This window comes from Ambystoma mexicanum, chromosome 1p, assembly GCF_040938575.1.
Source record: "Ambystoma mexicanum isolate Mex_15411 chromosome 1p, UKY_AmexF1_1, whole genome shotgun sequence".
Taxonomy (NCBI): Eukaryota; Metazoa; Chordata; class Amphibia; order Caudata; family Ambystomatidae; genus Ambystoma; species Ambystoma mexicanum.
In genome coordinates, this window is record NC_090921.1 from 994830729 (window position 1) to 994846137 (window position 15409).

General features: G+C 48.1%; 1 protein-coding gene across 1 annotated transcript in view; it reads right to left on the reverse strand.

The window, feature by feature from the left end:
* The window catches only part of GOT2 (glutamic-oxaloacetic transaminase 2), a 165658-nt gene that overhangs the window by 50465 nt on the left and 99784 nt on the right, over positions 1–15409 (reverse strand). Inside the window, exon 3 of the mRNA XM_069654681.1 lies at positions 11778–11906. Within this exon, the coding sequence (XP_069510782.1) occupies positions 11778–11906 (129 nt within the window). The remainder of the gene's footprint in view (positions 1–11777; positions 11907–15409) is intronic.

A 15409-nucleotide genomic window follows, 5' to 3' on the forward strand; every position in this document is an offset into this window, starting at 1 on the left:
GTGTATGTCTATTGTTTGTGTGATCTTGGGCTCTGGAGCCACACCACTCCATGAGCCCAACTTTGTGTGCGTTACACAGCACCTTCAGTGCAGTGACACAGGGTTGTCACTTCCCACTGACAATTTCTCTGGGGCCGACTACTGTCCCCCAGAAAACAGGTAAAGTTGCCATTTACTTTATGTAGTAGTTTAACCTACAGACCCAGTTCAACCCATTTTACATGGAGTATTGGAAAGGATTAACCCAGATCCTTTTTTTGTCTGTACCTCCTGGAGCCTTGTTTCGCTCCCTTAACACTAAGACTTGGCTTGTGGCAGTGGTATCTACCCTAACTTTTCTACCGCGATTATACTATATAAACGTGGTACTGGTTTAGGCCATTGTTGGGTTAGGCTCTAACATAAACCCGCTTGACCAAATATACTTTATTTTGGCTCTGGTCGGGTTTAGTCGCCATTTCTTTGTCAATATCCTTCTTGTGTTTTACTTTACGTGGCAAACCAGGTTTGCCTTCTTTGTTCACCGTCCTTTGGCGGGCTTCTGTGAAGAAGCCCTCCTTTGGCATCTGGGTGTCTAGGTGGGCTGAATGTGAGGGAGGGGTTTAGTAACTCCCTGCAAAGGGTCTCCTTGGAGACCCAAGTCGCACTTGGTGTCCATTGCCTGACGTTGTCCGGGCTGGACAACCCCCCTGCTGTGTGATTGACAGCCAGGTTGAGTAAATGGGGGATTTTGGCATAAAAGGCAGGACTCTCGAGCTGGCAGTCAGTCTCGCCACTGGAACTACAAGAACCGAAGCAGAGAATAAGACAGCTGCTGCAACTCCGAGTCCCGGTGAAGCCGTGCTGCAGTCCTGAGCCATCTACCCTTCAACGACAGAAGATCCAGTCTGGAGTCTTCTTCCCTTGAGCCTGATGGGATCAACCAGCTCACTTTTCTACAGCCAGAGAATCCTCTCCTTGGTCGAAATCGCTACACAAAGCTGTAGTGGTCCGGATAGCCATTTGAAGAGCCCTCTCCTGTTTTAAAGGAGTGCACCTTTTATTCACTGTTGCTTTGCTGCTGCAGGCCTCATCCCTGGGTAGTGCAGAGCGCTCCAGACGTCCTTGTCCCCACGACTGAAGCTCCAGGAACCGTGAGTCTGCAGGAACTACCAGGAACAACTGCCGTAGACCCAGCCTTCTTCATTCGAATAAGGTACTGTGCCCATTTGGGCGTTCTCTCCGTGAGGCCTTGAGAAATCGGGGTTTTTCTTACCAAAGGCTTGTCCTTTCTTCCTTCCCTCTTATGACTTTTGCCTCCCGTTGACAATATCCAAGTACTGCTGGCAACATTAATCTCGAACGGTTCCAATCCTGTGATCCTCGACAACAGAACCCTGCTTCAAAGGACACTGGCGCAGGCCTATGGATTTTATCCGTCTTAGAATATGTCCTCTGATTCAATTGCCTTGACAAAAGTATTGCCTATGATTTACATCTCCTTTGCCTTCGTTTTTATAAATGCGCTAAATGTGTTTTGACTACGGTTACAATTCTCCCAGCGGATACGCTTTTCTTTCGTAAGACCGAACTGTCATTACTGTCAAAAAGTGAGCGCTGCTTAACACCCGGTAACGGCTTTTGTTTCACAACACCGGTCTGTCAAATCCTAATGTACTTACCTCGAATTGACCTAAACCAAAGGAATTGGTTGTGTGTGGTATATTTAGAGTGTGGTTTTGTTTAATAGAAGTGAAGTGTTTTCTGAACAGATGGTTTAAAAATAAATGTACTTTGAGTCAGTGTTTGAGTCACAGTAATTGTAGTCCTTGGTGTAATCCCTATTACTGCTCATTTGCTCTTGAGATAAGTCTGGCTGCTCCGCTACTGCTACCACTATAACTGTAGTACAGGCTTGTACCAAAGGTGAAATTGTACTACCACTTGTGGACTTTATCACCTGTAGTGTTCCCTAAGGGTACTGCAAAGGATTCTGCTTAACAGTGTGTAGTCGGCAATTGCCTGACTTGTGTTGGGATAGGTCAGTCAGGTAAATGGCTCCGGTATTAATCGTTGTCACTCCGTATGAGAAAGTGTTCGTGTTGGAAAGGGAGTGTTTGGGGGGGGGGGGGAGATGGAGGGGGAGAAAGTTTCTAAATATCCTACTGGGCAGGATGGGGGAAAAGGTGTCATAAGGAAAGGGATACCGCGTCTCACCCTTCGCTTCCACTCCCGAAGACATTCCCCCCCCCCCCCTCGGACCCCCCATGCGGGGGATCCTCCCGCCATTGTTCCACTCTCAAGCACTGGATCATCCAATAGCGATGGCCGTGGTGGCCACCTGGATGACCTCTACCTAAGCCCCTTCTCAGGCAGCCATGTTCAGATTTGGTTGCATGTAAAGTGGCAGTAGGACCAAGAGAAAGCCGCAGAGGGGTAGGTGGGAGGGTTTGCATGTGAATCCATCGCAGACCCATGCTGGAGAACAGTTACAGGTAAGTAACTTGTTCCTTCTCCAGAATGGGGTCTGGCATGAATTCACATGCTCATGAATAAAGAATGTTCAGCTGGGGCGCACCAGACAGGAATGCCGTTGCAGCAGCGATCACTCTGGTGGAATGGGCTCTCGAACAGCCAGGCAGCAGTTGGTTGGCCAACTGGTGACAGTGGGTGATAGAGCCAGATAGCCACCTGGAAATGAAAGCCTTGGACAGGGCCTTTCCATGGTTCATAGGACCAAACTTCACAAAACGTTGAGGTTTTGCGGAAACTATTTGTGCGGGCCACAAAACTTCAGCGCTCAAGCCACATCCAGCAAGTGCAAGTCCTTTCAGCTGGCGACGAAGGAGCCTGAAAGAACAAAAACCAAGGTGAGTTGAGGTGGAATTCCGACCGAACCTTGGCCATGAAGGAGGGGGCATCCGCATCACCACCCTTGTCTCGTTAATAGTCAAGTAAGGTTGCTTGCATGACGGCCTGGATCTCACCTACTCGTCTTGCAGAGGTGATGGCCGCGGGGAAAGCGGTCTTCCACGACAAACCTGAGCAGAGCTGAATGCATAGGTTCGAATGGGCCCCCTGCCATTGTTTTCAGGTCCGATCTGAAGGGGGTTGGGTGGATTGAGATTTAGAGGGGCAGGCTGAGGTTTGAGAAGGAAAGAGTCATGTGGGTGGCAGTGACTGAAAAGCGCATCCGTCCAGTTCCATACAAGGCCCCCTATGTAAATGTCGAAAGAGGATCGGGAATGCGTTTTAATGGACAAAAAGATAAATATTCCTAGGCCTCCAGATAAGGTGCATACACACCTTTTTACGCATGAATATCTTGTAAATATAACTGCTTTATTATTTTCCGGTGTACATTTACACAAGTTCAGCGTAGATCAATGGTCAGGTTACTTGACATAAACCAGAACTCTTCTTTTGATTTGCATCTACATGGATGTAGATAATTGCATGCCATGTATAAAAGCCTCTGAAACAGAATGCATTTCTCTGAAGCCTTTAAAAAAAAAGAAATACACTGCACACAGAAATGGTTTATTTAGATTCAGCTTCTGCTGTGTTGATGCTCATGGAGCAAACAGAAGCTCTGCATATTTTCCTAGCATTTTAGGATTGTATAATTAATAAGATGGAAAACTAAGTTGCAATTGAGAATTAACATTTTGTAACAAATTCCAGTGAAAGCAAACCAGTATTTCACAATTGTATTTTTCAGAGTTCCTGTGCTGTGTGCATAATCCTGTGGAGGCAGATCATTTTCACACTTTAATTTACACTCCAATTATAAAAACAATATGTACATGACTAAACACAGTCTAGTTTACATCCATTCAACCTTGCAGTCAATGAGGTACATTACTATAAATGGTCAGTGGCAGCAGAGTCTTTGGTGTATAACAATCACTCGCCATTGAGCAATCACAGGTGTTCCAGCCTCTAAAATCTTCAAGACGACAATTAAAACATCCAAAACCCGACTCTCAAGGAAGCACAAGCGCTGTTCAAAAACAAATGAGTTCCATTTGTAACTGAAATAGAAACTCTGCAAAACCTGTCCCTGTGATAATCCAGATAGGTATTTAACTTCATGTTGCGCTTCATACAAGGTTCTTCCAACATCTAGGCACTGTGATTATTACACCTCAGTCGATACTCAGTTAACCGACCTCTGAAGGATGTTGGCCAATAAGATAGCTCAGCCGGTTGAGTACCAGTTGCTGTGATCTGTAGGTTGTGGGTTCGAATCCGAGCCTGGCCAACTCAGCTTTCATCCTTTAGAGGTCAAAAAAGGAGTATCGACTTCGGTTTGTTAATAATGATAACTATGTTCATGTACAGCGCTTTGCCAATCTAAACCATTTGACCATGAGATTAGCTATAGAGTTTAGGATGGAGTCCTTGCCTCCCGCACTGTTGTATCATAACATTGGCATACAATTAGGTAGCAATAGCTCCAGGAAACTAGGACTTCATTAAACATCAAAAGACAATTCTGCCATCGAACCTCAAAACACACAACACAATTCATGCTTGCATTACTCTGTAGTTGGCTAGGTTTTTGTGTTTTCAACATTTAAATATATACAGGAAAGATCAAATGGGCAGACCTTAGAGAAATAATAAAAGGTGCATTCTTTCACAATGCAGAAAGCTGCCTCAAATGATTTCCATACAGTTTTTGCACACGTCGGCTGGAGGTCACATACATTTTCCTCTTGCAACTGAGAAAAGTCTAACTCCTAAATCCCGTTCCCTTTCCTCCATACTTGTGGGACATTCAGTCCTTTGCGATGGGACTGGAGAACTTTTTTCAAAAAGCATAAAAAATTGAATAGGTTGGTCCTTCTCTTTACACAGGGTACCGCACATGGCTGTAACCCCACCCTCCTGAGCTCCACCCGCGCATCACCCTTCAGTCTTTTTACGCGGTTGGGGCTGCATGCACATGCATCACCGGGAAAGATTGTGGTTCCCGTTGTCCTTCTCTTCTGCTCCGGTTCGGCTGTTATTTAGTCCTCCGGCTATGCCGGAGCGTCTGGGATTTGTGGCTCGTTCTCGTCGCTTCACTAGGGCAGATCCCGATTCTCTCTGCTTGGAGTGTCTCAGTCCGGACCATCGCTGGGATTCACGTTTCTACAGCGACTCCCTCCCTCCCTCCGGGCACTCCAGCGCTGTCTTCTTTGGTGGAAGGAGGTCTTTCAGCACGTTCCTCCACGTCATCTTGAGGTTTTCAATCGACGAAGAGATGCCCGGTAAGATCCTTACTTTTTAGGGTGCCCGGCCGGGGTACTCCTTCCCATGGTCTTCTAGGTCCGGGAGGGGCTTGAGCAGCTCTACCACCAGGGGTTACCTCCCAGGGATACCAGAGTTTTGTCTGAGGGTTCCCCCGACAGACCTGCTAAAACCAGACCATGTTCCGAGGTTCACCTGTCAGGTGCTAAACTTCAGCCCAGTTCATCTGTGGCTTTTGACACCGGGATTCGCTCCGAGGTCAGTTTCTGGAGCTTTCCACACAGACACCAAGGTACACCCAGAGGCCTCCTTTTCTGGAGCTGTAACAAGCCACGGCTTGCGGCCCCTCATGAAGGAGCTACACATACCAGGAGGAAACCCGAGGTTCCTCTTTTTGAGGCTAAGGTCTGTACCAACAAAACAGAGGGACCTGCTTGAAGGTCTTGTCTGTGAGGGTGATTCCTCGGCATTGCCGCGGTCAGGGACGCAGTGATACCGATTCTTTCGAGGGGGGTAAAGAGGGTGGTCATAAACTGTAATTCCTCGGTTCCTTCTCTGGAGGCTAATGTTGGGGCCACCTCCAAGATATCCAGTACATCCGAGACCGCCCCGTCCCCCCCCCCCCCCAGTACCGGCTCTGCTGAGGATCCTTGTGTCAAGGCTAAGGGGTTACTTCAGTCCCCTGATCAGCCTGAGGACATGTGACGCAGTTCTCTTCAGGCAGCGACAAAATGGCAGCCCAACCCTTATGGTCCACAGCGGCCATTTTGGATTCTTCCCTTACACCTACATTCGACGGCGGGTGCTGGGAACCTTAATTTTGGGGCCGAGCAGCCGTTTCCACTTCAGGGGGAAGGTACAAATCCGTTCCGCCGTTGACTGGCGTGCTCGGATGCCATTTGCTGGATGACCCTGAAGCAGATCAGGATAGCGATGAGCAGCCACGCTCTGGTGCTTTTCGGGAGCATTCACCTTGTCACCACAAGAGCTTACCGGCCTGTTCCTCCAGAAGGACGTTTTGGCTGAGGCCTGTTAGGTCTGGGATAAGCCCCATACCGGGCTGCATATCAATAAGGGAATTGATGCCTGTTCCAGGCTGCTTCACACCTCTGAGGAGATAGTCTTGGCATCTTGTCCGTTCCCTTACTCAACGGTGGTAGCTGTGGCCACACTTCAATCCAAGCCGGCCTCTGCAACTTCAACGGCTCAGGCTCAGATTCTGTCCAAGGAAGAAAAGATTCTTGACTCCTTGGGCAAGAAAGTCTTTGCCAACTCAGCACTCCAACTTCGCCAAGCAAATACCAAGCTCATCCTGGCTGCAGCTAATATGAGGCTGTGGAAAGAGATGGCCGATTTCCAGAGTGTATTCCTGCGGATAGGTTAGACTACTGCAAAGCCAGTTTGTCGGACGCCAAGGTGTTGGCACAGGATCTGCTGAAGCTGCGGCACACCACGTAGATACCTCAGCTCGAGGCCTTATGGTGGGAATTGACATGTCGACGGCAAGGAATGGTTTCATTCTTCTACGGATGAGGAATTTACAAAGACTAAAGGCGAGCACCCAAACAGTCAAATCTTTCTCCGTCCTGGCGGAAAGCTAAGGCCCCTTATACACAGAGGTCATGGTCTCAGTCTTGATCCTTCTCTGGCTCCAGAGATTTTCAGGACCACCGGGCACGCAGAACTGAACCTCTGGTTGGCGGCACTTGTTGAAAACAACAATGTGGTTGGTTTTTCTCTCGACCATCAGCCTCCTCTCCAGGGGCAGGTAGTCTCCCTGCCGACAAATCTGCAAAATTATATTTGTCGGTTGCACGAGACTCGGGAGGACAATCTCGTCTCATCTGGAAGCATGGCAGACCATCACTGAATACTGGTGGGTTTTGTCCATCGCTCGGGCGGGCTTTCGCTTGACCCTCTCCCCAACCCCACCCTCCCTTCCAACAGATCGTGACACCCTCCCTCAGAGCAGAGGTTCAGAAGCTTCTAGACCTCAGGGCGGTGAAACTTGGTCCCCTTGGGGAACAAGGAGAGGGCTTCTACTCTGGTCTGTTCACGGTGCCCAAACCCAACCAGGCTGGCCTGCGCACTATCCTCGACCTTTCCCAGTTCAACCTCTCTTCCCCAAGAGCAATTCAAGATGATCACACCCTGCCAAATAAAGTACTCTCTTTGGAAGGGCAACTGGCTCAGTGTAGTGGACCTTGAGGAAACGTATATGCACATCCTGATATGGAGGCTGCATCAAAAATATCTGCGATTCTCCATAGGAGGGGAGCATTTCCAGTTCCATGTACTCCCTTTTGGCCTCAGCTCGGCACTGCGTGTCTTTACGAAGATGTCGGTCATCGCAGCTTTCCTTCGACTACAGGGTGTCGATGTATATCCGTATTTGGACGACTGGCTCCTACGCAGCCCTTGTTCACTGTTGGCTTCGAGCAATCTCCAGACTCTCCTCCAGCTCCTGTTCCATCTTGGGCTGTCGGTGAACTGGCGGAAATCTTCCATGTCTGTCTCCCAAGACCTGATTTTCCTGGGTTTCCGTTGTAACACGATCGAGTCCAGGTTGTATTTGACGGCAGACAGGATTGCAGATCTATTTGCCACGTGTCAGCTCTTCATCCAGTTAGAGCACAGGACGGCTTGGTGGTTCCAGAGACTTCTGGGCCTCATGGCCTCGTGCGTATTTGCTCTTTCTCTTGGAAGTCTCAAAATGAGGCGTACGCAGCTGGCTCTTCGAAGCTCCTGGTGTCAGGCTTTGAACTCAGATTCCAAGATGATCCCAGTTCCATCCTGCATGATGCCGGACCTTCTATGATGATCTTCGACCAACAATCCTACAGTGGGGGCCTCCCTTCAGGAGCCCTGCCCACAAGTGATGATTACCACAGACTACTCCCTTCTGGGGTGGGGCACGCCGCTAGATCATCTACATGTTTTCAATCTATGGACGCTGCAGGACAGGCAGTTTCATATCAATTATTTGGAACTCCTGGCTGCATTTCTGGTGCTGAAAGCTTTCTAACCGTCCATCACGAACTGGGTGGTCTGCATCCTCACGGACATCTCTGTGTCGATGTTTTATATCAACAAGCAAGTTGGCACCAAATGACCACCTCTTGTGGATCTTGCCATTCAGATTTGGGAATGGGGCATCCAGCACAACATTTGGCTACTGGCAGTACACAATCCGGGTCGATTCAATGTGACTGCGGACTCACTCAGCCGACAGACGGCGTCCAGCTATGGATGGGAACTGAACACTGAGGTCCTCTCCACCATTTTTCAAAAGTGGGGCACTCCGGAAGTGAACCTTTTTGCGAATTCTACAAACAGGAAACATCCTCTTTATGCATCCAGGAACTGTCTCGGGGCCTCCTCCCTAGGGGACGCTCTCGAAATTCTGTGGCACAACATGAAGGCCTTTGCCTTCCCGCCACTTCCTCTGATTCATCGGTCACTGTGCAAGCTCAGGCTTACATCGAATTGCACTCTCCTGTTCATAGCTCCTTGGTGGCCAGCCAGATTCTCTGAACTTCAGCATCTGTCGATTAGTCCACTGATCAGACTGCCGTCCATTCCCAACCTGCTTCATCAGTGAGATTAGCAGATGTGGCACCCACAATCATTCAGCTTGGCAGCCTGGTGCTTGAATTCAAAACCTTAGCACGGTTTAACTTGTCCGAGGACAGGGTCGGACTGGGACAAGGAATAGGCCTGGTCACTCAAAAAAAAGTGGCCCAGCCTCGCCTCACGACCCTTGACTTCTGATGACATCGCCGGAAGTGTTGTCATAGCTCATCGGCAATGTGCTCGCCTTGGAAGCAAGACGACACGGAGTAACACAGGTTAGATCCCCGGGTTTGCGCTTAGAAACCTCTCGGTATTAAGCGTGTTATAAATAACCTATCATATATCATTTAACCCCACCCCAAATTGACATGCTGGGAAGCAATGAAACACAACCTTTCTCCCCTTGACAAAACAGGAAGTGGCATCAATAGCATTGGGCTTCAGTACACTAAATTACTGTGAATCCAAGCAGACGTGCAAGGCCAAATGATAATGTTATTGTATAGCACTGATAATGTTATTGTATAGCACTTTCAATTAAGCAGTTTTTTATAGAACAAATATGCATACAATATCACTCAACCTGTGTTGGTACTCATTTATCGACCTAAGGATGAAAGGCTTTTTGAAAAAAAAGAAATACAAAAAATAAATTCTCCAAACCGGCCCAGACATGGCCAGAAACCGGCCTGCACTCCCCAGGAACAATTTCGGCCCGGCCACGGGCCGAAAGGCCAATCCGACCCTGTCGGAGGACAATATGCGCATTATCCAAGCAGCCAGGGAACCCTCTACAAGGTCCCAGTATAGGAGCAAGTGGCTCTGGTTTTGCCACTGGTGTTTAGCTAAGCAGCTGGACCCCAGACATGCTATGTTTGACACTGTTCTCGCGTTCATATCTCATCTGGCAGCTTCGGGCATTAATGTCTTGTAGGACCTGTCGGCATTTGCTGCCTACCTGTCCACTGACAACTGTTCCTTTTCTTTGACATACCCAGTCATTAAAAAGGCATTTGGCACGTCTATTGCATCTTTTTCCACCTGCAAGCAATCCTCATCCAAAATGGGATTCGAATGTGGTCATCAACGCCTTATGCCATAAACCATTTGAACCCATGGCTACGGCAGATCTATAGTACCTTACATGGAAGGTTGCATTTCTGATTGCAGTAACTTCGTCAAGGCGAGCAAGCGAGCTTCAAGCTTTGTCTCTGGAACATCCGTTCCTCAGCTTCCATAAGGACAAGGTAAGGTTGTGCTCTGCACTCATCCTTCTTTCCTTTTCTTTTGAATCAATCTATATCATTACCAGTCTTTTTTCCGAACCTGGCCTCAGGTGCAGAGAGAGTATTACAAAATGTAGATGTCATATCTGGACAGAACAGCTGAACTCCAGGGCTTCTCCCAACTCTTGGTTACGTTCGGAGACCCGAAAGGGAAACCCGCTTCAAAAGCTACTATCTCCCGATGTATTGCCTCCTGTACCTCAAAGGCGTATACCATTCAGGGCCTTTAACCTCTGAAGGGCATTCATGTACGTGCAAAGCAGCTGCTGTTGCCTTCCAAAACCATTGCCAAAGCGGTTATATGAGCCTCCCCATCAGCTTTTTGTAAGCATTAATGCTTGGACCCGAGCTCCAGGGCCTATGCTCAATTCGGCCAGGCTGGTCTTAAAAACTTTCAGTAAGGCCTTTCCATCCATCCGCATCTCCCACAAGTATGGAGGCAAGGGGACGGGACGTAGGAGTATAACAAAGTTACTCACTGTAGTGACATTACTGCTAGTCCATAGTCCCCTTTCCTCCATACGCCCACCCGCCGTCCCCTCTAATAAGAATCCTCTATAATTGCTTAAATGGTCGCAGACATCGCGATACAAAAGGACTGAAGGGCGCTGGGCAGAGCGGGGATACGGCCGCATGCGGTACCCCGCGTAATAAGAGAAGGACAAAAACGTTCCATTTTTGATGCTTTTTGAAAAAAGTGCTCCGGTCCCGTCCCGAAGGACGGATGTCCCATAAGTATGGAGGAAAGGGGACTATGGACTAGGAGTAAGGTAGTCACTACTGTGAGTAACTTATTTTTACTCTTTCAATCACATTTACTCTCAAAGCTTAAAAATAGGGAGTAAAATACTCCCACCTGGGGCACTGACTATTCCCATGCTAAATTGGTGCATTGGGTGTGTGGGTCCCAAGATGTGCTCAGGAAGACACTGTACGAGTCTGCCAGGGGGCTATACTTCAGAATCTTAATGATCGGACTGCCGATCCAGAGGACCAGAGAAGGTCTAGTGGAGTCAGATGTCAAAACTAGAATGCCAGTGACAGAAAGGGGCAAGTAGATACTATTCTACTAATTTGAAGAGTGTTCGGATGTCAACAGTTAATCCACCCGTATTCTATGGTGCGCAGCTGTAAAAGTGGAATGGGGCTAGTAAAAATGAATGTGCAGTGGAACTCCCATAGTGAGGCATTGCTGGATACCAGGACAGGCTCATTCCTTTACAGTGGCAGTGTCCAATGTTCATTTTACAAAACAGCCTATCTGGCTCGGTTTTCCATTACGGTAGGAAAGTAAAAGGAGTTCCTTTACTGCAGCATCCTTGCGAGTTCTGTAGGGAAAGATTCATTTTTGGGAAACAAGAAAGTTCAAAGTAAACCAGCCAAACCTCTACAAACATTGTAGGTTGATAGAAAAGGAATATTATTTCAATAAATGTATTCCAGGATCTTGCACTCGTATAGAAATATTCAATGTGTATGAAAATGTTATTCAAGAGCCCATGATGGAGAAGGGACAAATAGGCAAGCAGATTTTGATGCAGACTACGTCCACAGAAGAATTTGTAATGAAAACAGTGCTATTCAGTTAGAGTACAATAAAATAATGGTCACAACAGCATACCAATACACAAGTTATCAAATCCTTCCCACGCAGCTACCCGACAAGGGCAACACGCAAGTCTATCTTCAAAGAACCCTTACCCGGCCACTCTTGATCACTTCGTTTGCGTCACCCAGTGCCAGCTCTACTGATGCCTTGTTGAAGTCTGCCAGTCCGACAATTGGTAGATACTCCTTGTCTAGCTTCTTTGCAACCATCTCTGCCTCTGCCTGCGCAGGGAAAGAAATACAGAAGAGTCAACATAACTCAAAGCATACACAAACCACTCCACGACATCTATTCTACAAAATGATGGAAAACCTGGCACACGGGCTGCAAGATGCAAAGAGCACAGTGGAGCAGAGCAAACCAGCAACATGCATCAGCTTCCTATGGTCATAAAAACATAGGACTGTGCAAGGATATCCACACCTATACGACTTGATGCAACATTCAAATTATCCCCAGAAACTATTATTGTTTGAAGTGTAAGGAAACCTGAAAAACTAGACCACAAAAGGTACTATAGCACTCTGGTACAATAAAATAAGGTTTGCATATATGAGGAGCAGTGTTGTGAAGAATCACTAGTGCACAGACCAGGTTAGCTGGGCAAATGGGCATTTTACACCTAACTGGCTGAAAATGATAGGTTAGTCACACAGGGACAATGGAAGTGACCCGGAACTTAAATCAAAGTATCTATATAGAATGAAATTGGGTCTTCATGAAAGAGCAAGAAGGACAGGTCACAATATGCCTTTATGCTATTTGGTAACATGTCAGAATTCTTCGGGTTTCATCCCCTTCACCTTCCAACGCTGCCGAACCTTGGATAAGGTTCACAACTGACCTTTTTCAGAACCTGCTCCTTTGCACAATCCATTCCAGGATTCTGCATTGCACTCCAAATACATTGTGGTCGTAGTCTTAGTGCCTCAACCCATTACTCGACTACGGCCAGAAGAACAAGTTACTTACCAACTGGTAACGTTCTTTCGACTGGATGTTCCTCCAACGTATTCCACATCTTTGACATGTAATGTCCACAGCTGTGTACTTCGGAAACTTTTTTGGCAGAGGGCGTCCTGCGATGACGTCAGGTCGATGTCCCTCAAAGGCCTCCGTCAAGGGCGACGTCACTGGATGTTATAAATATGACGCAGTGTGCCCGTAGCCTCCGTTAATGTTTTTTCCTCCATAACTTGTGACATGCACATATCCAATGCCTGCTTGACTGCACATAGCCTTGAAGGAACGCAAGCTGCAATAGCATAGGAAATTCTGCAGAGGTGCAGGCTGGGAGGGCGATGTGTAATACGTTGGATGAACATCCAGTCGAAAGAACGTTACCAGCTGGTAAGTAACTTGTTCTTCAAATGGATTGTGTCCTCCAACGTATTCCACATCTTTGACAGACACCCAAAGCAGTACCAGAAAATGGAAGAGGGGGAAAACAAAAAAAAAACAGAACAAAAAAAATAAAAATAAATGTATAATACCCAATCAGATGGCTGAATAAAGAACCGACTTACCAAAGGCCATTTCTTGACCATGGCGCGTATCCAGGGAGTAATGTTTGACAAAGGTGTGGATAGAAGCCCATGTGCCGTTGTCACAAATATTCCTAATAGGAACTCCCCGCTGCAGGGCTGTGGAAGTAGCCATGCCCCTAGTGGAATGAGCTTGCAACCCTTCAGGAGGGTCCTTGCCCGCCCATCGGTAACAAGGTGTGTTTGTTAACAGCCTGGTCCAATCTGTGTCCAGCATACCCCACAAACAGTTGATCGTCCACTTTGACCCTGGACAATCCTAGAAGTATAAAAGCTCAGAGCTCTCCTAGGGTCCAACCTATGGAGTCGCTCTTCATTACCAGGATGAGGAGGATAGAAAGACGGAAGAACCACTTTCTGGCTCAAATGAAATTCAGACACTACCTTAGGTAGAAAGGAAGGACGTACCCTCAGTACAACCCTATCCTTGTGGAACACCGTAAAGGGCAGCTTTGAAAGTGCCTGCAATTCACTCACTCTGCGAGCGGATGTAACCGCAACCAAGAACACCGTTGTGAAAGACAACAGTCTCAAAGGACAAGAGTGCAAAGGTTCAAATGGAGCACCCATCAGGTATTTCAAGACCAAATTCAGATCCCAAACGGGGACGGCAGGAACACATTAGTGAGCCCTTTAAGAAATTGGGAAATCAAAAGGAATCTTAAAATAAGAACAATCTTCAGACGAGCGCTTGAAGATAGACAGCGCTGCCAGGTAACCTTTTATGGTACTGACTTGAAGGCCCCTGTGGACCAAAGAAAACAAGAAAGATAGAACCATGGGAAAGGAACACTGAAAAGGATCAACATTTTGTCCTCTGCACCAGTCGCAAAACTTACGGCAACGGTACAGGGATTTGGTTGCTGGCCGCAAACACTTCCATCACGTCATCCGGGAGGTCCCAATCCTTATACCTCAACCTTTCAGACACAAGTGTGAAGGTTGAGAGTCTTGACCTCTGGAATGGGAATCCCAACCCGAACCCCCCCCCCCCCTCCTGCCGTCCCCTCCTGAGAGCAGATCCTCTCGGTAGGGAAGTCGGCATGGAGGGCAGATGGACATTTCTAGAAGGTCCGGGTACCACGCTCTCCTGGCCCAATCCGGAGCAATGAGGATATGTGGGATCTGAACCTCCTTAACACTTGAGGAATGACAGGAACTAGCGGAAACAAAGTGGGAATGACTAATCCACTACGAAGGCATCTAAGGCTCCTCTAAGAGGAAATTCTCTTGAGCAGAATCTCTCGCACTTCCGGTTGGCACTGGTTGCGAAGAGATCCACTTGTGGGGTTCTCCAAAGGGCAAAGATCTCCAGAAGGACTTCCTGAGCCAACTCCCACTCGTGAGAGACTGTGCTCTACCTGCTTAGAGCATCCGCCGCCGCCTTCTCCTCTCCGGCCAGATGAACTGCCGAGAGTGATATTCCCTGCTGGAATGCCCAGAACCAGAGCTGCATCGCCTCTCTACGCAACGGGAGTGACCCCACCCCCTTTTTTGTTTAGGTAATGCATGGCCACTGTATTGTCCGTCATGATCAGGGCACACTCTTTCTCCCCCACCGACCCCTGCAAAGACGGCAGAAAAGCCTTCAGGGCCAGCCTGATGGCCCTCAGCTCTAACAGGTTAATGTGGAGTTTGGACTCCAACAGAGACAAACGACCGCTGGCAGCATGAGCTCCCCATCCTACTGTCACCTCCGGCCACGGTTGCAAAAACTGCTCCCCCGTCATCAGGTTCCCCTCATTGGCCCACCACAGCAGATCCTGCGATACCAACAGTGGGATCTGAATGGGATCCGACATCTTGCCTGATAATTGTGACTACTGCATCTTGGACCCATTGCAGGGATCTCATCCTCAGTCTGGCCTCTGGCACCAGGAAAATGCAGGATGCCATGAGGCCGAGTGACTTTAAGAATTCGAAAGCCGGGAGACGCTGGGCATGTACTTGTCCACCATCTGCACAATGTGATGAACCCTCACCTTGGGAGGCGAGCACTTCCCCAAGGACGTGTCCAACACAGCCCCGATGTACTGGAGATGTTGGGAAGGTGTCAGATGCGACTGAAATTTAGAGAGAAACACAGCCTGTGGAGGGAGCGGCAGGTGAGACCGAGGTCAGCCAATGCTTGCTCGGGAGAGCGTGCACGGATCAGCCAGTCATCCAGGTAGTGGTAGATG